Below are 23,736 nucleotides of genomic sequence, written 5' to 3'. Positions count from 1 at the left end.
TTACTTTCCACTGGAGGGCATTAAACACTCGAGCTACTTATTATTGAATATTATATAGATCACTTTAAAAGAGCCTGTATTAAGCTTAATAAAATTATATTTGTCTAAACCTATTTATATTTAGTAACAAAGTTCCAAAATGAATTTTGCTAAAATTTTAGTCAGCTAATGTGGTTAATACATTAGGTAATTGATGTTTATATATATATATATATATATATATATATATATATATAATCCATTAGGCATTTTGCTGCCAAATGTAAATACGTTTCTACACATTTATGACTAGGGATGGTGATCTTTAAGAAACTATTCCGTTTCAGTTATTCTGCATTTACTAGCTTCGGCATATTTCTAATATCTCTATTTCTAAATAAGAAGATATCAATTTCCCTTACCTATGCTTTTAACAAAACATAAACCAAATTCATTTAGATAAAAGATTACTGATAAGTTAACACTTCACAATAATGTTCCATGTGTTAACATTTGTAAACTAACAACAAAATATATCATTTGTTAATCTTAGTGAATGCCGATTCCAGCATTTACTGATTACCGTTATTAAAATCAAAAGTTATATCTATTAATGGGATTGACCAACAGTTTATTTAACTAAGATTAACAAAGATAAAATAATTTTATTGTTATTGGACACTTTAATGCATGAATGAACTTAATCATGGTTGACTGTGAACAGTGAATTTATACAATAACTTCAGTAACTCAAAACAACTGCCAGCATGACAAACACAAAAAAGTTACTTTTAAATTAATTTGGTAATGGTGAATAAAGCCTCCATTCTCAACTATATTTAGGGGAGGAATTAAACTCCACATCGCCCCCTGTTTTTAGAAATAACAACACAACAAACAGAACTTATACCTTCCCCTCCTTTATTGGTAAAATTACAGGTTTTATTAGGTTGGTGTTTTTCCATTTATTTGTGTTTTTCCATTTATTTGTTTTTGTCCATTGCCTCCCTCGTTCCTCAGACCCTGCTTGAGACGTCTGGGTCACTGTTCACATTTGTTGTGCTAGGTCGCATGTGATGCTGAAAATGCCAGTCGAAAGAGACGTCCTTCAACATAACACAGGAGGGAACAATATTGAAAGAAAATGACATGTCGTCAGAGGACAAAGAAATACCCAGTGCACTCGAAGAGACCTTAAGTACAAAAACAAGTGAATTCTTACAAAGGTGCTGAATTGAAATGGCTAATGATTGGGGTCATATTCACAGGAAAATAAAGGGGGGGGGGGGACAAGAGTACAAGAGCAGTGACATTATCTTTTTTTTTTTTTTTTTTCGTAAATATTTGTGATTTTGGTCAGAGGAGGCTGATTTTGCCTTTGTGTTATTTATATGTTTTCTCTCAAAGTCCGATTTCAAAAACATTTCATTAATGCAAAGGGAAAAAACAACACCTCACATCGGAGTTACACCACCTGTTAATGCATTTAGATATACAAGTAGATATATGTAAATGATTAGAAAAGGAGTCTAGCCTATTAAATCATATACTGGTTTCATTTGTGCTGGAGTAGTGGACGTCTGAGCGACTAATACAATAGAAATAATACAGGATCTACAGAACAGCCTGACATAGATGGAAAATAGCCTGTTTGCTCATTCTTTCCTCTCTCCAACAAAGGAGGGATGTGATCAAGGAGAGCAGGAGAAAGATGAGGTGTAACTCAAAACTGGCAGTATGCATCCACCAAAAGGGAAAGCGAGTTTGAATAGTGGCATCGCCACTAAATTTCTCATTCAAACGAGCAAATGAGAGGGTAAGGAAATACAAGGGAGCGATAACTTGTTTTTCCAGCAGCAGCAGCAGTCTGGAATTTCTTTTGTCTTAAATGTGATTGGTTAGATCGGATCACATGTTTGGTCTCCTTTTGCTTTGTCAAAACTCTATAGAAGACAAATCGAATAACTTTGAAAACCACAGTTGGCAGAGACACTTGTGTCCTTGCTTGTTTCTGAATGTGCATGTACTGTTTTTGGAAGGAATAAATGGTCGAAACATTAACGTGTCGATTTACAGGGGTATCGATGGCCAGTTTCCAGTTCTGAAGCTGTATGGTACAGTCTAACTGGCCATAGATTAGAGCTGGGTCATAAGTGAATAGATCTCACACTATGGTTTCATACTGTGTTTGTGTATCTGTATCAGTCCTTGGGTGCATCTGCCAGCTGATTGGTCCGATGGTTAGTTGCCGCCTCCACAGCACTGGCCGCTTCTGCCCTGAGGTGCTGTCTCCTGTAAGTCGACGCCTCCTCTGGCCCGTCCACCACTTCCTGCTCCACCCTGCGGTTCGCTCTTCGGAAGCTTCTTGGCTAAAGAGAGAGATTGAGAAGGAAATTTTCTTCATAAACGTTCTAGTTTGGCTTGAATTAAATCGCCAGCAGTATTTGGAACTAGTGTCATGTTGCTGAAAAGTGTCAATAAGAGAGATGAGATTGTACCGATAGCCATGAAGATCTCGTTCACGTTCATGGCGGTCTTTGCAGATGTCTCCATGAAGAGTAGGCTGTTGTCGTCTGCATATGCCTGCGCCTCCTAAAGAAAGCATGTGGATGTGTTAAAAACATATCAGAAGCAGATTCAAACAGGTGGTTTTGCATTCATGTAAACACACCTGAAAGTCAACAGCTCTCTTGTTGGCCAGGTCTGCCTTGTTGCCGGCCAGAGCAATAACGATATTTGGACTCGCCTGACGCTGCAGCTCCTTCACCCAGTTCTTTGCTCTAGTGAATGTGTCCTAAGATTGCAAAGGAAACAAGCAGGAAGTAATTGTTAGAGGGGACATCAGATGAAGTAGTAGGGCTTTAGTAGGGCACTCAAGGATGCATTAAATTGATGAACTGAAGACCGGAATAATGGCTGCTGAAAAGTTCTTTTTTTACATCATATTTTTAAAGAACTGTTATCTATATTCACTTATCTATATTTATTCTGCATATGCATGTATTTAAAAAAAAATTTTTTTTAAAGAGACTTAAAAAGGAGACGTATTATGCCCCCTTTTACAGTATGTAATATAAGGCTCAAAATACCCCACAGATCATTTATTATATATTATTTAAAAAAAATGCCTATTTTAAGTGGAATCAGAAATGTCATCGACTGGCCGCTAGAGGCTGGCCCCAAAAGGGAGTCAATCCCATAGACCTCTCATATTAAACTTTACAGCAGAAAAAAATATGTTGGTAGCCTGGTACAAAAAAATGTTTTTTATCTATATAGCTAATTTTGCCCTTTATGACAACTGTGAGGAAGGGGTGAATTTTTTTAATAATCCGTTTAAATTATATTAAGCCTTAAAGGTCTGCATGATAAAGGGCGTGGCCACTTGAGCTTGGCTTGAGTGGGCGTGGCTTTTGCCCATTTTTGATAATCTGGGAGTGACACGCGGTGATGCGCTGCCCAGATGGCAACAGCCACCTCCACCCACTTTGAGCTTCAAAAACGCTCTTCAGAAAACTACAGGTGACGTCACGGACACTACGTCCATGTTTTTATACAGTCTATATAATGACAATGCCAGCAAGTATGAATAATGCTCAGAATGACTGTGAATTAAACATCTCTGAAGATGTTCATTTCCATGGATTTTATCAAGTTACATGAAAAGGTAGTGTTACGTCCTGTGATGTAGTTTGTACTGTTCTGGGGTCAGTCAAGAGTTTTTGTGTGCTCTCAGTCGTCTTTTCTCTCCTGTGCTGCTGTTCTAATAGGAGCTGATTACTGGCACCTGGTACTCGTTTGCTGATGACAAACCAACACATTCACTGGCTCCTCCAGAAAGCAAAGCAGCTACAAAAGCCATCAAGAGAGCACAGTTGAGGAGAGAGGAAAGAAGAAAGTTTGAGCCATCTCCCTCTCCCCACATGGACCTTCTCTGCAGCCCCAGACAAGTGTTGTGGTGGTTGGTATTAACTAGTTGATGTTTAATGCCAAATCTGTGCTAGAGTTTCAGTTAGTGTACTGTTGCTTTTCTCTCACATAGATTATTATATTCAACTCAATATTGCTGATGCTTTTATAGTCCTTCAGTCAATATTGGTTAAGTAAGTTGTTTCCTTTATAATTTGTAGGGAGGAGGGTGCAATTTTCTTTTCTCCTGTTTTTGGGAAAGTTAAGTAGTTAAGGAAGCATGTTGTCTTAGTGTTATTTATTTTCCTGGTGTTCGGTAAGTTAGATTTTAAAATGGAGCCTTTTTGCTTGGTTCCTGGTACTCCTGCATGTAATAAATCAAATTATAGTGGATCCTTTAGTGCAGCGGTTCTCAATTCCAGTCATTGCGCCCCACTGCTCTGCATACATTGCACGTCTCTCTTTAACACACCTGATTCGGATAATCAGTTCGTTAGAAGTGAGCTCCTTGCATGAACCGTGTTCCCATTGTTCATTACTCCCTACTCTCTGAGCAGGGGAAATCTGTTGAAGTTTACCTCACTTCGGAACGTTCATTCACTGATTTGTGCTACGCAGCGTCTTTACACACGGACAACTGTGACATCATATACCTCTGTAAATCAATACAATTTAAATTCACATCTTGCACACTTCAATGCACTTTGATTGGAACATATATGTTCGCTTCGAACTGGAATCATGGCGGAATATCCTGTGATGTCCACTTCGCAGGGCACTTTACGTTCGAATAGAACAAATGTCTGAAGCGCTAAGAGAAACATAGCCTACAAAATGTATAGAGCAGTGGGGCGCGAGGACTGCAATTGAGAACTGCTGCTTTAGTGGTTGGCATTGTTCTTTAGGACTGGGATGAGGGGCTCCATGTGGATTTTCCTGTCACTTTGTTACGTGTTCCTCCATTCCCCTAGACTAATTAAAAAGCGGGAACGTAACAGTAGGAAAAGGATTTAATTGCGAACTGTTACTAATTTTATGTGTAATACATGCTACACTGTCACAGGATTCGATCCCTCACACGTGCAGAAGTGTGCAGCGCCAGACTGACAGCTGGCACTCAGTGAACAATCTGCATTATAAAAAGAAAAGAAAAAAAAAAACCTTTAAAGATTATTTGATTAAATATTTTTGCTAAGTTATATAAAAGAGGTCTAGAATGTCCCCAAAACATCAATTTGATCATTTTTGACCAAACGGAGCAGTTGTTTTTGTCTTTGCACTGCAGTCACTCTGGGTTCAGCAGCAGCCATCTCAGCTGCACCCACGTCCTGGCTTTTTGCACATTTTCGATTAGCAAGGAGTGAAGCACGGTGAAGAGCTGCCAAGATGGTGGCTGTCAGCTCCGCCCACTTTAGGCACCAAAAATGCTCTTCGGAAACCTACGAATGATGTCACAGACACTATTTATGTTTTTTACAGTCTATTTGTCTATCACACTGAAATCATGCATTTTAAATCATATCAGTTGAAACTTCTGACATATGGTTTTCTGAGCGCACACATCCAAAGCACACGCACAGAAAGCAGCTGTCACATGGCATATGAGGACTAAACTAAGCTCTCCTTTCATGTCTTATTTCACTTAAACTGTCAAATACACACAAGTTTGTCAAAAACAGACATGTTACGAAAACAGTCGGTTATGTCTGTGAAGGGAAAATAAGCGTGTTCATATTAGATCTGTGTGGCATCAGCGTAATTATACTGTAAATAAATCAATAAATCGACTGCTCTTTTGTCTCCTTTGAGGCTGAGACTCTAAATGGCGTTCTTTGCTCATCAGTGCAGCCAAAGACAGAAACTCAAACTTCCTCCATTGGGTTAAAACTGGTACACCGTTGTCGCTTGCAAAAACACAATGGTGGCACCGTGGGTGGAAACTTGCAGATTAAGGGGCGGTAATATTATAATAAGATCCCCTTTCTTTGAGCAGATTTGAAACGTTTTCACGTTTTCTGTTTGTTAGATGCACCGGGGACTCAATTACAGCACTTAAACACAGAAAAAGTCAGATTTTCATGATATGTCACCTTTAAAATAACTTGCATATTACAAATTAATTACTGTATTTTGATACAATCACACAGGAAGGAAGTGCACTGCCACTGTGACTTTGTGACTGTGACTTTGAGCAAATGTCTGACTGTATCCCACAGAATAATAATTAACCCCAGCAGTCAGTCAAGTGAAACCTTATTATTCAGACCATACTTCTGCTGAGCACAAGGGCCTGATGTCAGCCTTTAATAGAGCCGATGCACGACTGGCAAAGTCACATTGTAGCTGAGGTGCCACGTAACCCTCAGCTGGCGAAAGACTGACTGTACAGGACACCTGTCTGATAAAAACTCAAGACTTCAATGTTTTGATTTCATAATCACGGGCACTCACTGTGTTAGTAATGTCATAGACGACAATGGCCGCCTGGGCTCCTCTGTAGTACATAGGGGCCAAGCTGTGATACCGCTCCTGTCCAGCTGTGTCCCAAATCTCAAACTTTACTGTTGTATCATCCAGGCAGACTGTCTGTGTGAGGAAAGCAGCTAGAAAGGAAAGAGAAACAAAAATGTTTATGACATGAACATTAGTTCATCTGATAAAAATAATTTCAGCACTTCCTTACTGCTGAGCTATTTAAAGCTGAACGTGTTGAAACAAACAAACATGCTGAATCAAAAAGATGCATCGTCATGATCAGGCCTTTTAGAGGTTATTGGATGTTTAATTCACAGTTATGTGGAGGAGGTTTGACAAAATGATCTGTTGCTCATCACAGTTGATCAGGCCACAAACATGAGTGTTTTCACATTTCACAATTGCAATTTTTACTGAATTCTCGGTCAAATAATTGCAGCCTTGGTGAGCATAAGAGACCAGTCAAAAACCAACAGCAAACTTTTAAATATACATATGAAGATATCAGATGATGATAGAAGACACTCAACCAAACAAATAGCAATCACTAACATTTTCACAACCACCCAGAAAACTTTACCAATTCTAAAATTGTTCAGAAAATGTCAATTTTAGAACACATTAAATCGAAGCAAACACAAGTGCGCAGAAGCGGAGAATAAGAAAGACCATGCAAGTTTCTAATCCCTTCAACCCCAGATATTGTGCTGATTCAGGTGCCATGGTCACATGTTTGTAGCTCGCATTCATTTCTCCACAGCACTGAGCTTTGAGCTGCTCACTGACGACAGGATGATGGCACTGAAGGAAAATATGTAGAAAGACAAAAAAGTGCTGAGGATTTCCTTATTGTAAGCCTCGTGTAAACATGCAGTATCCTTGCATGTACTAAATGGCACTCCAATATGTTTTCTTTCCTCATGCCTGACTAGTATAGATCTCTTGCTAAATATGAAACTGAGCCCTGATGGAAGAAATCCGTTAATGTCCACAGTCTAATTCACTTAAAGATCCCCTGAGACACTGACGACTTCAAAATGGAGGGACACACTAGCACACACACTCAGGAAATGCCATTGTTGACCGTTTCCCTTTCCTTCTGGTCGCCAAACCCCTTCCTCTCTGCTCTCTTTGTCCATGTAACTCTTCAAAACAGTGGAGAAAATAAATCTTTTGAATACCATTTTAAGCTGTATACAGGATGTGTTTGGTTATGAGATCAGATGTGTTTACATGCATAACTGCATGTCTGTTTTATAGTGCAGTATAACTCATGTGGCAGTCATGTGATTAGCAAGTAAGAACCAGCTTGCCTGCTCCTGACCAAGCCCAGCCCTCTCACCACACATCAACATAACCACATACCGGTACATGCAGAAGGTTTGCTCTATTTTGAGTGTGTTAAGTCTTTTAAAGGAGATATTCTACAGTTCTATAGAATATTTCCACTAAAGATTACCTTTCGAAGAATGTTAGATCATCTAAATGTATAAGAAATAAGTATCAGAATTAGATAACTTAAAAAAACTCTAACAACGGCCCACAACCGAATATATTGTGCATTCCTTACTATTTTTATCATGTCAACAATGAGATCAGAGCCCGTGTGCATTCTTGTGCTGCAAATTCAAAATCAAAAGTGTGAGGAAAAGCCTTCATCTTTAGAAAGGACAAGCTTGGACATAAACACACTCCGGCTAACCTCCAATGGTGCTCTCCTGATACTCGTGGAACTGGCCTTTGACGAAACGCAGCACCAGGCTGGACTTGCCCACGGCAGACTCTCCCAGCAAGACCAGTTTGAACTGGCATATTTTGTTCCCGACGGGGGCGGCACCATTGGTCCGCGCTGGTCCACCTCGCCCCGCCATGCCAACAGGAGAGGGCTGACTGGATCTGAGAGGGGTCCTGAACCAGGATCAGTGGAGCTCGGGGCAGGATGGGGTCAGGAATGAGAGAACCAGGGAGAAAAAGTGAGAAAAAAAAATGGAGAGATGGCCCCTACTAGATGAACAAACCTAGAGAATAAAAAGGAGAAAGGAAGTTGATCAGCAAAACACATAAAATGACCAGATATAAATGGTTATATTATAAAACACTGGACTGTGGCACTCTTGAGTTGAGTGAATGGAAAATACGGACTCATTACAAGTTGTTAACAACCATTCCAGCGCACTAACCATTAACCAGCCACCCCATAATGGTTCAATAAAGCTCACCACAACAAAACCGATTCCACCCACACTGTGTGTGCTGCAATTACAGTTAAAAGCATCAATATGAAACAGTGTCATGTCACATGTACACTAACCTAGCTCTCCAAATAACCTACACTTATCAGCGATCCAAAATTATCCGCACCGTATCGACTGACAAGATGCAGAAAACAGGTCAGAACATGTTTGTTTTTTAATGTGCATATTTGTTATTCGGAGCATAACACACCCACATTTCAGCTCTGCTTGGGGCAAAACAAATCATGGACGACAGACTGTGGTGTCACATTTTCTTTAGGCTTTCAGCCTGATAAATAAAATCACAGCAGGGGAAAACACAGATTTTCAACTCCTGAAACATTTCTTTTTTTATTTTGGTGCAAACTGGGCTTCAGGGTTACCTTTTGTTTATTAGTAAGGTTCAATGGACCATTTGAAGCGAAATACAGACAGCGGAGCTGAAGCAGACCACTGAAACTAAGAGAATAAGAATAAGAAAATGAATGTGATTGTTATTAACAGAAAGAAGAACTAACGGTAACTCTGAGGTCATTATTTGAGCTTGATAAAAACAGAACCAGATTTTCTTTCTGCTGTAGGCATGGTAATGGGCAGTGGGAGATGAGAGAAGATAGATAGATAGATAGATAGATAGATAGATAGATAGATAGATAGATAGATAGATAGATGTCAATAAACAGATGGATGGACCTTCATCTACTGTAAAAGACTATTCAGGTATTGAGGGCTAACACAAACAACACTTTCATTTTAGCACAATTAACCTGTATATATCCTGGTAAAAACTGCAGGAAAAGGCCAACTGAAGTAGTGGGCAATGAAGAAAGTGATTATGGAGAGTGAGATGTTGCTCCCAACATCATGCCTTGTGATCCAGTCTAATCCAAAGCATGTGATGGAGCAGCGCTGATGAATGGAAAAAAGGCAAGGTCTCGAGCTTGAGATGCACAATGATCAGACGTCCATCTAGCACATTTATGTAAACAAATAAAAGCAACACAGCCTACTGTAAACAACTCTGACAGAGCTTTATGACTGGGGATTCAGACCTTGTACATGCTCAATTTGCTAATACTGGCAATCCTGTTCTTTATCCACACATAGCACCATACCATTTCTCATACCAGAAAATTGGCAGAACTGATTTACTGACCTTCCGAAAAACTGAACTTTTGAAAAGGTTAAGTTCAGACATGATCTCTATTAAAAAAAAAAAAAAATTTGATGTGCTAAAAAGGACAGAGACATTTTAACACAACATATTTCTATCCCAGATTTTATTAACCACTTCTTTTCTCTTTTGTAAAATCAAGCGTATAATCAAAACATCGGTTATAATGCTTGTTTAATTCAATAACTTTAAGAAACCTCATGGCTAAACAAATGCCTCAAAAATAAATGAAATAAATATCACCAGCAAAAGCACCTGGAATATTTCACTCAGTTGTAAATCAGACTAGAGAATAATTCTAACACTGAGGCCTATGAAGGATCGAAAAGTTTGTGGGCATGAGAGCATGTTTTTGAAATACTGATGCAATTTTCATGTCCTGCTTTACTGCTTTTTAACAACACCTATAACAAAGAACTAAAGCATCTTACAAGCAGACGGAATAACCTCAAAATGAAACTTGCAGCAATACTCATCAAGTTGAATTCATAATGTCATTAATGACATCAGACACTCACTGTGGTAGGACGGTTTCATCATCATGACACAGATAAAATTCCACAGAGCACCGCTGTAATGTCCTCCTGCCATCGCATTTTAATCTACTGCTATCAGAACTAGCCACCTGATTCACTTCCTGGCATCTTTTCAGTAAGGTCCTCTTAACGAAAGACACAGGTTGTGACACACCTGTGCATACATGCATCGACCAATGATTACGACTCATTTCCATTTCGTGTGAAATCACATCATACCAGCTGAATATACAGTGCTGTGCAATAATGCTGTCCCTCCCCCATTGAGAGAAACAAACTGAGAGGAAGAGATCGCAACAGTGTGGCAATAGGAAATGCTCTCCAGGAAATTGACCAGCAGGAAGGACATAACTTGCATGGACAGGACCCCAAGCAGCCTGATCATTAAACACATATCTGATAGACAGGGTGTGTTAGAGAAGGCCGTCTATCTGCTGTAAGAAGTCATTTCAACTCTGCAGAGCAAACACACAGATAACAACACATCCACACCCTGCCCAACAACCGTCTGGAAGGGCAAACTGACGCGCTCAGCAGCTGCATTCATTAATAATACAACTCAAAAGATGCTATTATCTGCATCTTACAATAAAAACGCTGAACGCTCCATCAGACAATGGCTTTTTCCATCTCTCAGTCTGATTGTGCAGGCTTTAATCTAATTTATTCTCCAATCGTTCCTGTTCATTAAAGCCGCTTCAGCATCAGTTCAAAGATTTCATCTTCAGATGTGCAGATGTGGCTTATTCAGACACATTAGGTGGTTTGTACTTCCTACATAAACATGATTCTTGATATCATAAACCATAACATTCCTCTATGTGCCCGGTCTTTAAGACCTGAAGACTAAAGACGGATTTGAAATATTTAATATTTCTACTTAGATTTCATTTATTTCAGTAATTCTTTTATTTAGTAATTTTAGTTGCTGAGGCAACATTTCCAATTTAAGTTTAATATATATTTGATCTACTATTTATATTTTATTTCCGTGTTATATTAAAAATTAGTTAACAACAAGAACACTGAAGCAGACATAAAACTAAAATTGTTAACAAGTTCCCACATCTTTTGACTACTTCATTTCTTTTTTCTGGTCATGGTTAATACTGGCATAGCGATTATGTTTTTAAATCATTCTTTAAAATTGTTTTAAATAAAAAGTGTTCTATAAAAAGTGATTTCCTCTTGGCAAAAAAATTTAGCTAAAGACAAACACAAAAATGATAATAACAAAAACCTCTATGACAATATTTAGTTTGTGAACCTTGTATTTGTGTGTCAGTGTTTTAATGCCATGCCAGCAAACCCTGTGTTAAACAATTTAATTGACAGAGTCAGGATCATAAATGGAGAAAAAGCACTGAAAAGTAAAAAATAACCTTGATCACACCCAGGTTTCTCATAAAAACCTCAATATCAATTACCATTATCTGTTATAGGCACAATATTTGGCAATGGCCATTTCAATCCAATGAGCAAAATGCCAAGCGAGCACAAAGCATGCTGGAAAAAGCCACTTTGCCCTGCAGAGCAGAACTAGGAGATGAAAGTAATATTCTGTTCCTGTTTGCTCACCTGCAGTGACAGTCAAATCAAGAACACGCCACACATTAACTGAAGCACATTTCCATCGAAAATGTCTTTCTATATTCAGTCACATCAAATACTTTGTGTGTTAAGCAATAGGTAGAGCCTCACGTCAAAACTAACCAAACCACAAATAAGAGGCATGCCTATATTGTATCTCTCAAAGACAATGGAATTACGAGACTGTAAAACAGTGCTGAAGAAAGCAGGTTTCTGCAGTCATGTGTGCATCAAGTGCCTCTGCTGAACAAAAGTTCACTACACGCAGCGGGACAGTGAACAGACATTATACAAGATTTCAAATCCTCATTGTATCAAAGGTGAACATTCATAACTCACAATCAAAGTACTGAAAGAAAGTACGAGTATAAAGAGAAATATGTACTTATGTTGTAAATAAAGACATATTTTATATCTGTATATATACACATATATATATATATATATATAGATATAAAACATGAAAAGTCTTAAGACATTTAAGACAAATATATAATGCTACACACATGCACGTATATATATATACATAAATACTAATTATAAATGAATTATTACTTCTAAGACATGATAAACAGTTCAAAAGGGACTGTTTACAGAGTTGTGTTATCAGTATCAAGTAAAACACAGTTGTTAGTTATTCCATTTACAGAATTGACAGATACAGTTTCACATATTAAGTTTTATTAAATAATGTATTTGCTTACTACATTATTAATAATAATTAATTAGTATAGACACTGGTGTATGTGAGCTTCCAGGTTTACCATATTTGATGGGCTCTTTATATGTGCAATAATCACTGTTCATATGTAAATAAAAAAAAGCATAAATTAAATCTGCCTAACTTTTTATTTTGAGTGAACTATGTACAATGCATAATTGTCACTATACATAGTATATGTCGCAGCATTTTTTTCTGTGCCAAGAATTGTGTGTGTAGACTGCTATCACGGTGTCTTGAGAAGCATAAAAAAGTATTTATTGTCTTGTGGGTTCGAGATCATATCAATGTGTGTGAGATCTTAAGAGATGACTCATCTAACTGACCTCCTCAGGCCACATCATTTACTTCCTCATGAAGTCCTCAGAGTCTTTCACTTCTGGTCTGTACCTCCCACGATCTCTGACCACAAGGACCCAACTGAATGCCGGTGAACCTGCTACACTGATTAAAAAAACGGGCAGGGCTTCGGGAAACTTGTTGAAAGCGATAAAAGACGTGTACATGCACGTTTGGAGAAGTATCACCTTACTAATCGCAATACAATCGGCGCTTTGCGACACCTCGGAGACGCGCGCGACTGCATCACAACGGTCAAATGGTCACGTCAAGACACGACAACAATCAAGGAAGCCCAAACTTCAGAGCTGCTGCCGATCAAACACACATAACGTTATATGTCTGTGTACGCACCCATACAGGCCTTCTCTATTAAACTGAACTTCTGCCGTGACATTCGTGTTTAGAATATGACAGATACACAGAGAGGGGCCCGGGTTCCTCCTTTATTATGTCGCTGAGGGAAAGGTCCAGAGGAGCGTCATCAGGAGCATCGGCTAACAGTCTTGACAGTTCCTCTATATCAGTGAACCACAACCAGCTAGCAATAGCCTATCAGTAAACACATAAGTACCAAAACCAGACAGCGGTTACCTTGAGATATGAGTGCGGGGCTTTTCTCTTTCTGTCAAATCCCTGGCTGTCAGGCTGAGAGAAAATTCCCCTCCTGCCGATTGATACGTCTCCAGTCGTCGGGCCTCGGCCTTCACTTCCGCTTTGAGGGACGAACTTCCGTAATCCGCCTTCTTCCGAGGAGGAGGGGCTTGTTTTTGACATACGCGGTGGTGGCCAATAAAATCTTATATATATCCAAGACAAGGTTATAATAATTGTAAAAAATAAATAAATAGCCTTTAATTACGTCTTCTCATTTTAAGGTTAAATTTCAGGATGCTCAAATTCAAGGATACTAAAATAAGACTGGTGTTAGGAAGCCCAAGGCATACCTGATCTTTTCGTTAAAAATATGCCATTTACATGACAGTGTTGTTCAAGATGTATTTTATATGTTATTGTGTCTTTCTTTCTTTTTTTTTTGCCCTTTTGTTGAAAACAGATTAATTTCACTTAATTTTACTTTAATAACATAAATAAACAAAACTTTATTTAAATTTTATAAAAATTTATTTACCTCTTTAGCCAATTAAGACAGGGGTTCTGTGGGCGTGCAGTCATTTATCATATTTGATAATAATAAGGTAATAAGATGCCACATCAAGATCAAATATGTGCTGTAGACTTGCTGGAAAACTGACCCCTTGTTCCTATATCAAAACAAACTTTAAATGAAAACAAGATCAGCTCTGCATGTGGCTCAAGATCATGTACTAACCAGTAATCACCAAGCTGAGGCGCCACAGGCTAATTAAACTAATTAAACCATCAGCGTTTGATGATATATATATATATATATATATATATATATATATATATATATATATATATATATATATATATATATATATATATCATCAAACGCTGATGGTTTTTGTCAGGTGAAGTAAGGCCTTTTTTACTCGAAGGTGCCAAGTTGTCCAATTCAATATCCAAATCAAAAATAGACTAAGATATTTTAAGTATTTCTACTATTTATGCTATAACTGCGACAAAGCCTGTTTTATAAAAGAAACAGAAAGTGTTAATATATTACATTTATTAAACACACAAATCATTTAGTGATTTGTGTATCATGATAACTAATGTAGCCTAGTTAACCAATGTATTAAAAAAAATGTAAAGTATTACTTTTTTTAAATGTTATGTGTTGCTTTTAGATCATTTTAAATCATCAATAACAATGTATTAATCAATTTTTTTTAGTTCTCTCAGAAAAAGGTACAAAATCTTAACCTATACTTTGTACTTTATTTAACCATAAACAGTGCATTTTAATACCTTAAAGGTACATATTAGTACCAAAAGTATACATATTGAAGAGTACATATTAGCAACTTTTATAGAGGTACCACTCCAGTGACAGCTTTTGTTCTGAGTGTATCTTAGAAGTTTGATTAAGCCCATGGTTGAGAAACACTGATGTAAGGATGCCCTCGAACAATTTTATTATGGATGTTTCAATAGGCTACAAACTTCCCTTATTTAGTTCCCACTCACATATTGCTGTCAAATTAAATCTTTTCTACAATGCGTTAGATGCAACGAAACCTGCTAATTACTGCCCGGCGGTATGTGCAGAACAATCAGTGAGCAGTGTGTCATTAAAGTTGTGCGTAGGTGGAGAGAACATATGCTGCCATATTCTCAACAACTGCTTTATGCCATTAATAACCATGCTAAATTTTACTCAGATACACATAACTGTATCTGCTCATTATCAGAGAAATATTACGCATTCAGTGTTTGAATGCACTTAAAACACACACACACAGAACACGTTTGTTTTTGTAAAAAGTGGGGACATAGGCGTAATGGTTTTTATACTGTACAAACTGTATGTTCTATGGCCCTACACCAACCCTACACCTAACCCTAACCCTCACAGGAAACCTTGTGCATTTTTACTTTCTCAAAAAAAAAAATTCAACTAATTCTGTATGGTTTATAAGCGTTTTGAAAAATGAGGACATGGGTTATGTCCGCGTAAGTCACCCTCTCCTTGTAAAACCTGTGTCATACCAATGTCATATACAGAGTTGTGTCACAATACAATACCATCATATACCTGATATGTCACAAAAACAAGAGCGAGCACACACACACACATTCCTTCACTATGGCAAAAAGATTGACACTCATGAAACTGCGTATCAGCAGAACGAGTTTCTATAGAAATGTATACTTTTTAGCGTGTAGGCCTATATGCAGGGGCGCAACTATCCAGTGTTAGAGGGGTATGCACCAAAACATTTTGGCGCCCCCCCCCCCCACTTCTAAGTTAATAATTGCGTTACATTAATAAATGTAAGTGCTATAGGATACTTACCAAGACGGCATTTTGACATAATTTTTGTCTGAATTTGTACATTTAAATAAAATACTTCAGAGAGAGTTTATATTTGAGCGCGTTCTGAGGCGCGGGTTGCTCGCTTCGGATGAGCGCATGCACAAATCTTCACACTGCGCACGCGAGCTCGCGTCCTCTGCCTCTTAAATGTTTAAACTGACAAAGCTTAAATTAGTTTAGTTTAAACACAGATATCAACGTGTGCTGTTTAGGTCTCATCTGTGCGCGCGCTATCAGCACCCGGGTGATGACGGAATAAATGACAGCTCAGATTCCAGTTTTACATATTCTCCGAGCATAGACGTCACATTTTAAATCCTACCTGTTGCCTTTCACCAATCACTTATTTTGCTGCTGTCGCATCCCTTGACATACCATCTCCTTTTCCCTCTTTCTTTTTCTATTTTTAGCCCCCGAGAGCTTTTTGTTTTATTCATCTTTTTCGAGTTTCAACGACAACGCACTAACGTTACTGCTGCTTACTCAGCGCTCACAGCGCCCCACCCACTCGCGAGGTTCTATGTCTAAATTCTATGATGGAATATTATGAGGGCACCGGCGCCTGCTAGTCCTCTAAAATTAATATTATATATATATAATATTTTATATATATAACTTTTAATATATATTTTAATTTTTTATTATAAAAAATAATAATTAACCATCGCTTTGGCGCCCCCCCCCCATACCCACCTTTTGCGCCACTGTGTATATGATACGCAATAGGTAGGGTTAGGGCTGTGGGGTAGATGCTTATCATACAGCTATGTACGCGAAAACGGCGTATCATTTGCATGCAAAACTTTTTTTATCATGTACACACAAAAATTGCGTATTAGCCTATGAACGTCAAACACGTGTGTATCAGATGCACGCCAAAGTCAATTTTTTTCGTATCAGTAGCCCAGGTTTTTGTTTCAATTATGCGTGCTATTTATATGCATTTTCATTAGACCGGGCTTATTTGACCTCATAATGGCCAAACTCTAGCGCCATCAGTCAATGCTCCATCTCCGTTTCAAATAAAAGCAGCAGAAAAAAATGCACATAGATATAGAAATAGATATCCTTTATGAAATGTTGGCATGAGGCATATATCGGCCCGGGGAGGAGCTGGGAGATAACAGGTTGTGAGTAAGAGTATCCCACAACCAAGTAGCATGTGTGGGTAGCCTCCTGCGGCTAATGATGTGTCTGGAGCCCTGATGTAGACAGAAAGAGCGAGATGGTGGGCGTCTAAAGAAACAGCTCTTTGGAGAAGATCAGTGCAGCATAGCTGCATCAGTGTGTGTTGTTTAAACTAGATTTTCAACAATGTATCTTTACTAGATGTGAGGTTATCCATATTCTGAGTCCAGCTGAATAATAAATGTTGATTTTGGACAGTTTCTGTTTCACATAATAGTCTCTTCATGTGGCATTTTCTTATTTACCTGTAATTAAATGTTAGATTTTTGTGAATATGCTGAATGAAAGACCAAGAGGACAAACAAAACCTTTTTTTCACAGCCTGTTTTGCTTATATTTATCAAGGGTGCCAATATTAGCAGATGACACTGTGTATCTCTTTTTTTTATGAGAACTGATCAGCCTGAAAAGTACTGTAGAGCTAAAATATTGCTGCTATTGTCCACAAAGCAGCCTAGTTAAGTGCCAATAAAACGTTTTTGGTTTTTAATTTAAGGACGGACAGCCTGGTTTCGCATGTAATGGGCCAATCAAATCTACTCTTAAATTTACTGACTTAAATGAGCAGTGGCTGGCAAACTGTTTCGTGGTTTATTCTCTGAAGAGGGCATTTTCAACAGGCAAATGCCTTTTTTACAACGCCAAGTCATTTAATTTAGTCAGGCGCAGTTGAGAGATAAGTAAATGGAAGATTTATTTAACAATAGGGGTATGAAAAAGGCCCAGAAAAGATATATGAAGAGAAAGAATAAATCAAGTTTTTTTAAAATTCTTTCCGACAATTAAAAAAAGAAAAGAGGCTCAGCAACAAAAATACATTTATATCATTCTTTCTGCACATGCTTTAATAAATAGTTTTTTTTTTTAAATAAAGAAATAGTTCACTTACAAAATGAAAGTTCTGTCATTTTTGCTTTCATAATTTACACAAAATATGTTATGTTAAAGAATGTTAGTAACCCCAGTTTTTATAACCACTTCTATTGTATAGGCCAAAAAAATAAAATAAATAATAAATTAAAAAAACACTGAGACATTTTCAAAATACCTTCTTTTATAATCCACAGAAGAAAGAAGGTTGTACAAGTTTGAAAAGAGGATGAAGGGGAGTAAATGATGACCGAATTTAGATTGCAATCGCAATTGATGCAATTAATGTTCTGTTATTAAATCATGAAATTAGGTAAAAGTGTTTTAATATGAGGCATTGAAAGAGATGCAGCGTGATAACAGCCTGTAATTTCTGACTCTTCGTAATCTATGACTCAGTCCTAAGGGACACCGTCTTATACAAAACCTACACTGCAAAACCGCCGATGTAAAATCAAGCCATATGGAGTAAAATAAATCCAACCAGTGGAAACAGATTTAACCTAAATACACACAAGAATGAGTCACAGACCTTTAAGCCGTACACAAATTGAAAAAGAGGTGATTTTCGTGGCCGGGAAGTCGTGGCCTAATGGTTAGAGAGTCGGACTCCCAATCGAAAGGTTGTGAGTTCAAGTCCCGGGCCGGCAGGAATTGTGGGTGGGGGGAGTGCATGTACAGTTCTCTCTCCACCCTCAATACCACGACTTAGGTGCCCTTGAGCAAGGCATCGAACCCCCAACTGCTCCCCGGGCGCCGCAGCATAAATGGCTGCCCACTGCTCCGGGTGTGTGCTCACAGTGTGTGTGTGTGTTCACTGCTCTGTGTGTGTGCATTTCGGATGGGTTAAATGCAGAGCACAAATTCTGAGTATGGGTCACCATACTTGGCTGAATGTCACTTCACTTTCACTTTCACTTTTTTGAAACAATAGGCACGGTTTTGCACATTATCGTGCATGTCTAGCATAACCCACATACACGGCTCCCACAATGCATTGCATTTGATTAAAATGGGGGCATTATCCATGCAGCAGACAAGAGTATGTTAGAATACTCTTAATATGTCCATCACTCCTGCTCAGCGATGGCTCAGTCATTGTGTCGCTCTTCAGCAGGTCCTGGTTTCCCCTGTTTCTCTCCAGTGGATGATACGATGGGCTCAAGTGTGTGAACAGGACTCGATCCCACCATGTCATTCTGTCTTGGACCTGTGGGGAAGTGCAGCAAGCTGGAACTACAAATCCTAGAATGCAAAAGTGAACTGACTGCTGTAAGATGCTCTGATGGGCCTCTTGGTGTAACGGATAAATGGATGGGTGTGGGTGCCCTGGTGTGCAGGTCAGAGGTCATTTGTACATTTAAAGATGGATGCGACTGACTGGATGACTGGATGTTATGGGTGCACAGAGACAATGTGTTAGTGGGACTCCCACTCCTAACCTGAGGAGCCAAACCACTGGACGGAAATGCCACCAAGCCTAAGAGTGACCCGCCATTGTGAGGAACATGCTGTCCAAAATAAGGAGAGTTGGGTGTAGTTTGAGAAGTCTGATATGAGTTTGGCTGACTCTCTACACCCAAAGTTGCGACCCTCTCCTGGTCAGGGCAGCATGGTAAATAGGTTGAGTGAGGACTGGGAGCTTGATGGAGGTGCTCTATGTCCCCTTCCTGCCCCAAGATGGAGCCTCTTTCCTGGGCATGGCTCCCGTTGCAAATGCATGTGTGCCTGGATCCTAAAGAATCTCTCTGAGACGCCTCCGGCTGCAGGCAAGGGCTGGCAGACATGTTACAAGCCAGCCTGGATGGCCAGTCGCTGGTCGAGGAGGCCACGTTGGTACAGTTGGATGATGTATGACAACTGAAAGAGCTGAAGGGGGTGAAAGAGGAAGCGAAGTGAGGTGGGGTCACGTGCATATGCAGGAATTGCATCATTTCGTGGAGCTCCTTGGTCAGTGAGGACACTTCCTGGTTCAGGTGGTTCATCTGAAACAGAATCAGAATATAGTGAATGACAAATAACAGTGATAAATGTCATAAATACTATTTAATACTAAGAAAAACTATTATTTAAAAGGATTATTGCTTTTGATTGGCAGTAAGTTTTTCCTGATACCTCTGTATTGAGTTGACGGAGACTCTGTCTGACCTCCTCTGTCTCAAGGAGAAGGTTTGCACCAACCTGAAATGGGTCTAAAAAGACCAAAAGAAGTAAGAAACAGACATTTTTAAGCAAAATGTATCATAATATAATATACAGTCATGGCCAAAAGTTTTGAGAATTACATAAATATTGGAAATTGGAAAAGTTGCTGCTTAAGTTTTTATAATAGCAATATGCATATACTCCAGAATGTTATGAAGAGTGATCAGATGAATTGCATTGTCCTTCTTTGCCATGAAAATTAACTTAATCCCCAAAAAACCTTTTCACTGCATTTCATTGCTGTCATTAAAGGAGCTGCTGAGATCATTTCAGTAATCGTCTTGTTAACTCAGGTGAGAATGTTGACAAGCACAAGGCTGGAGATCATTATGTCAGGCTGATTGGGTTAGAATGGCAGACTTGACATGTTAAAAGGAGGGTGATGCTTGAAATCATTGTTCTTCCATTGTTAACCATGGTGACCTGCAAAGAAACGCGTGCAGCCATCATTGCGTTGCATAAAAATGGCTTCACTGTCAAGGATATTGGGGCTACTAAGATTGCACCTAAATCAACAATATATAGGATCATCGAGAACTTCAAGGAAAGAGGTTCAATTCTTGAGAAGAAGGCTTCAGGGCGTCCAAGAAAGTCCAGCAACCACCAGGATCGTCTCCTAAAGAGGATTCAGCTGCGGGATCGGAGTGCCACCAGTGCAGAGCTTGCTCAGGAATGGCAGCAGGCAGGTGTGAGCGCATCTGCACGCACAGTGAGGCCAAGACTTTTGGAAGATGGCCTGGTGTCAAGAAGGAGAGCAAAGAAGCCACTTCTTTCCAAAAAAAAACATCAGGGACAGATTGATCTTCAGCAGAAAGTATAGTGAATGGACTGCTGAGGACTGGGGCAAAGTCATATTCTCAGATGAAGCCCCTTTCCGATTGTTTGGGGCATCTGGAAAAAGGCTTGTCCGGAGAAGAAAAGGTGAGCGCTACCATCAGTCCTGTGTCATGCCAACAGTAAAGCATCCTGATACCATTCATGTGTGGGGTTGCTTCTCATCCAAGGGAGTGGGCTCACTCACAATTCTGCCCAAAAACACAGCCATGAATAAAGAATGGTACCAAAACACCCTCCAACAGCAACTTCTTCCAACAATCCAACAACAGTTTGGTGAAGAACAATGCATTTTCCAGCACGATGGAGCACCGTGCCATAAGGCAAAAGGGATAACTAAGTTGCTCGGGGACCAGAGTGTTGAAATTTTGGGTCCATGGCCTGGAAACTCCCCAGATCTTAATCCCATTGAGAACTTGTGGTCAATCCTCAAGAGGCGGGTGGACAAACAAAAACCAACTAATTCTGACAAACTCCAAGAAGTTATTATGAAAGAATGGGTTGCTATCAGTCAGGATTTGTCCCAGAAGTTGATTGAGAGCATGCCCAGTCGAATTGCAGAGGTCCTGAAAAAGAAGGGCCAACACTGCAAATACTGACTCTTTGCATAAATGTCATGTAATTGTCGATAAAAGCCTTTGAAACGTATTAAGTGCTTGTAATTATATTTCAGTACATCACAGAAACAACTGAAACAAAGATCTAAAAGCAGTTTAGCAGCAAACTTTTTTAAAACTAATATTTATGTAGTTCTCAAAACTTTTGGCCACGACTGTATATCATTTCCACCAGGATCTCATTTCCCGCCCCTTGAATTATAGCAACCGAAAATGACTGAATTTTTTGCAGTGGAAGTGAACCAATAACAGTTATGTATTTGTGTTTAGTGACAGTAGGAGTACAATTAACAGTGACCTAAAATAGCATAATGACTGTGTTTACTGTACATGTATATCAAAACACCCATAATTATTGAAAGCAATGTTCACACTGAACAAGCTGCCAGAATGCTAATAAAGGTGTTTACATGCAAGGGAAATCTGGGTAATGGCCAAACCATTTTTGACCTTTATGTCATAATAGAACAATATTTAAAGTGTAACCATGAACATACAGGTTGTCAATTGCAATGCCATTTCCTATTAGTAACATAATAGTACAGCGAAGACATGTAAACAGCGTGTTGACATATTTAGTGAAAGGGAGAGTTTGACTGGTGTGAGATTTATAGATTTTGATTGAAACGTTTAATTTAATTAATTAATATAACTGAATAACAAAATATGACCGAATTATCATTACGAGTCTAAAAACCTACACAGTGTTTTATACAACAGCAGTTCTACAGTAAATCTAAACCAATAGCTCTCAACCAGGGGGCCTCGACAAATTTTGATAAACAAAGTTTTCTAGAGTTTTTGTCAAACTCTAAAATATGGACGATGAGGGGTCTTGGAGTAAAAAATGTTGAGAACCTCTGATCTAAACCATAATGCACTAGTCCACCTCACCTTTGATCTCTGTGTTAGGAGATGGCTCGCTGTGCTCAACATTGAAGTGAAAACTATGTTCGTTATCCTCAATGCCATCGACAACCCTATAGGTCAAACAAGAGAATATTAGTGCATCAGTAATCAGCTCTAAGTATCAATAATATTTGTATTTGGATGGTTCCTCGTTTCTAGAGATTATGTCAAAAATAATTGTAAAAAATGTAATAATAAAAAGTAATAATGAATTCTAGTTTCTTCTCACCGGGGGCTCAGGTCCAGTGGGCTGACACAATTCAGGATGGGAATGAGCAGTTTGGCTGGTCGGTGGCAGGGGATCTTGTCTATTCTTGGGGCAGGAACTGCAGCTGGACACAGATCCTCATGGGGTGGCATCTGAGGAGAGGGGCTTTGTACCCGGGAGCTTTGAATGGGAGATCTGCAGAGACGGAGCATGCTAAGGTGTCGAAACTCCTCCCCTAACATAGCACTCAGATTATTCTGAGACGAAGGACCACCCAAGCCAGAGAGCAAGGGCTTCCTGCCCAGGTCCTGTCCAGCATCCTCCTCTTGCTCTGCCTCCACAATAAACGGCAGCTTGGAATCATCAAAGTGTTCCTGGAAGTAAAGAAAGGGGGTTTGGTGGTTGCTATGTTATTACTTCTTCATTGTATTACCAGGTCCAGAATATATTTGAATGTGATTAGTCATAATCACAGCTTTAAGGCATAAAGTTGATTGTTTTAAGTTAATTTGTAGAGCACAGGAAATGCATGAATTTGTGTGTGAAAAAAACAACTGCCTCTTGGATACTGCATTGTAGAAATATTATTCAATAATAATAACAAAAAAATGAAAAATGTTGTTGTTGACTTTGTTGTAGAGTTTTATAATACATCTTGTAGAGTTTTATAATACACAATAGTTTATTCCTCTATTCAAATAATAGCAAAAATATTTTTTACTAAAACAAAGTTAATGTTTGAACTTAATGTGTTGAATATTTCAGCGATGTTGTCAAAAGTTTAAGCACTCTTGTGCACTATATATTTTTCAACTTTCTATTCATCACAAAATATAGATAATACAAATAAAGATAATAAAACTGTATCACAGTTTCGACAAAAATATTAAGAAGCCAAGCTATTTTCAGCATTAATATTAATAAGAAATGTTTCTTGAGCAGCAAATCAGCATATGAGAATGATTTATGAAGGATCATGGGAC

The 23,736-nt window shown here is 38.7% G+C and overlaps 2 protein-coding genes across 2 annotated transcripts in view; both read right to left on the bottom strand.

Moving 5' to 3' along the window:
* Window positions 1-883: 883 nt before the first annotated feature.
* On the bottom strand, window positions 884-13,706 carry rab5c (RAB5C, member RAS oncogene family). The gene is made up of 6 exons (XM_059554617.1): window positions 13,552-13,706; window positions 8,066-8,381; window positions 6,340-6,491; window positions 2,651-2,773; window positions 2,478-2,571; window positions 884-2,348 (listed from the first exon to the last, which is right to left on the bottom strand). The coding sequence occupies exons 2-6, from the start codon at window positions 8,232-8,234 to the stop codon at window positions 2,221-2,223; spliced, it is 666 nt and encodes a 221-aa protein (XP_059410600.1). The 5' UTR covers window positions 8,235-8,381; window positions 13,552-13,706; the 3' UTR covers window positions 884-2,220.
* Window positions 13,707-18,905: 5,199 nt separating this feature from the next.
* Window positions 18,906-23,736, bottom strand: part of kcnh4a (potassium voltage-gated channel, subfamily H (eag-related), member 4a) — a 30,042-nt gene continuing 25,211 nt past the window's right edge. The window contains exons 13-16 of the mRNA XM_059554606.1: window positions 22,775-23,127; window positions 22,531-22,616; window positions 20,096-20,172; window positions 18,906-19,965 (exon numbers count right to left, since the gene is read on the bottom strand). Of these exons, the coding sequence (XP_059410589.1) occupies window positions 19,072-19,965; window positions 20,096-20,172; window positions 22,531-22,616; window positions 22,775-23,127 (1,410 nt within the window). The 3' untranslated portion in view covers window positions 18,906-19,071. The remainder of the gene's footprint in view (window positions 19,966-20,095; window positions 20,173-22,530; window positions 22,617-22,774; window positions 23,128-23,736) is intronic.

The sequence above is a fragment of the Carassius carassius genome, chromosome 1, assembly GCF_963082965.1.
Source record: "Carassius carassius chromosome 1, fCarCar2.1, whole genome shotgun sequence".
Lineage (NCBI taxonomy): Eukaryota > Metazoa > Chordata > Actinopteri > Cypriniformes > Cyprinidae > Carassius > Carassius carassius.
This window is presented reverse-complemented; position numbering and strand designations above follow the sequence as displayed.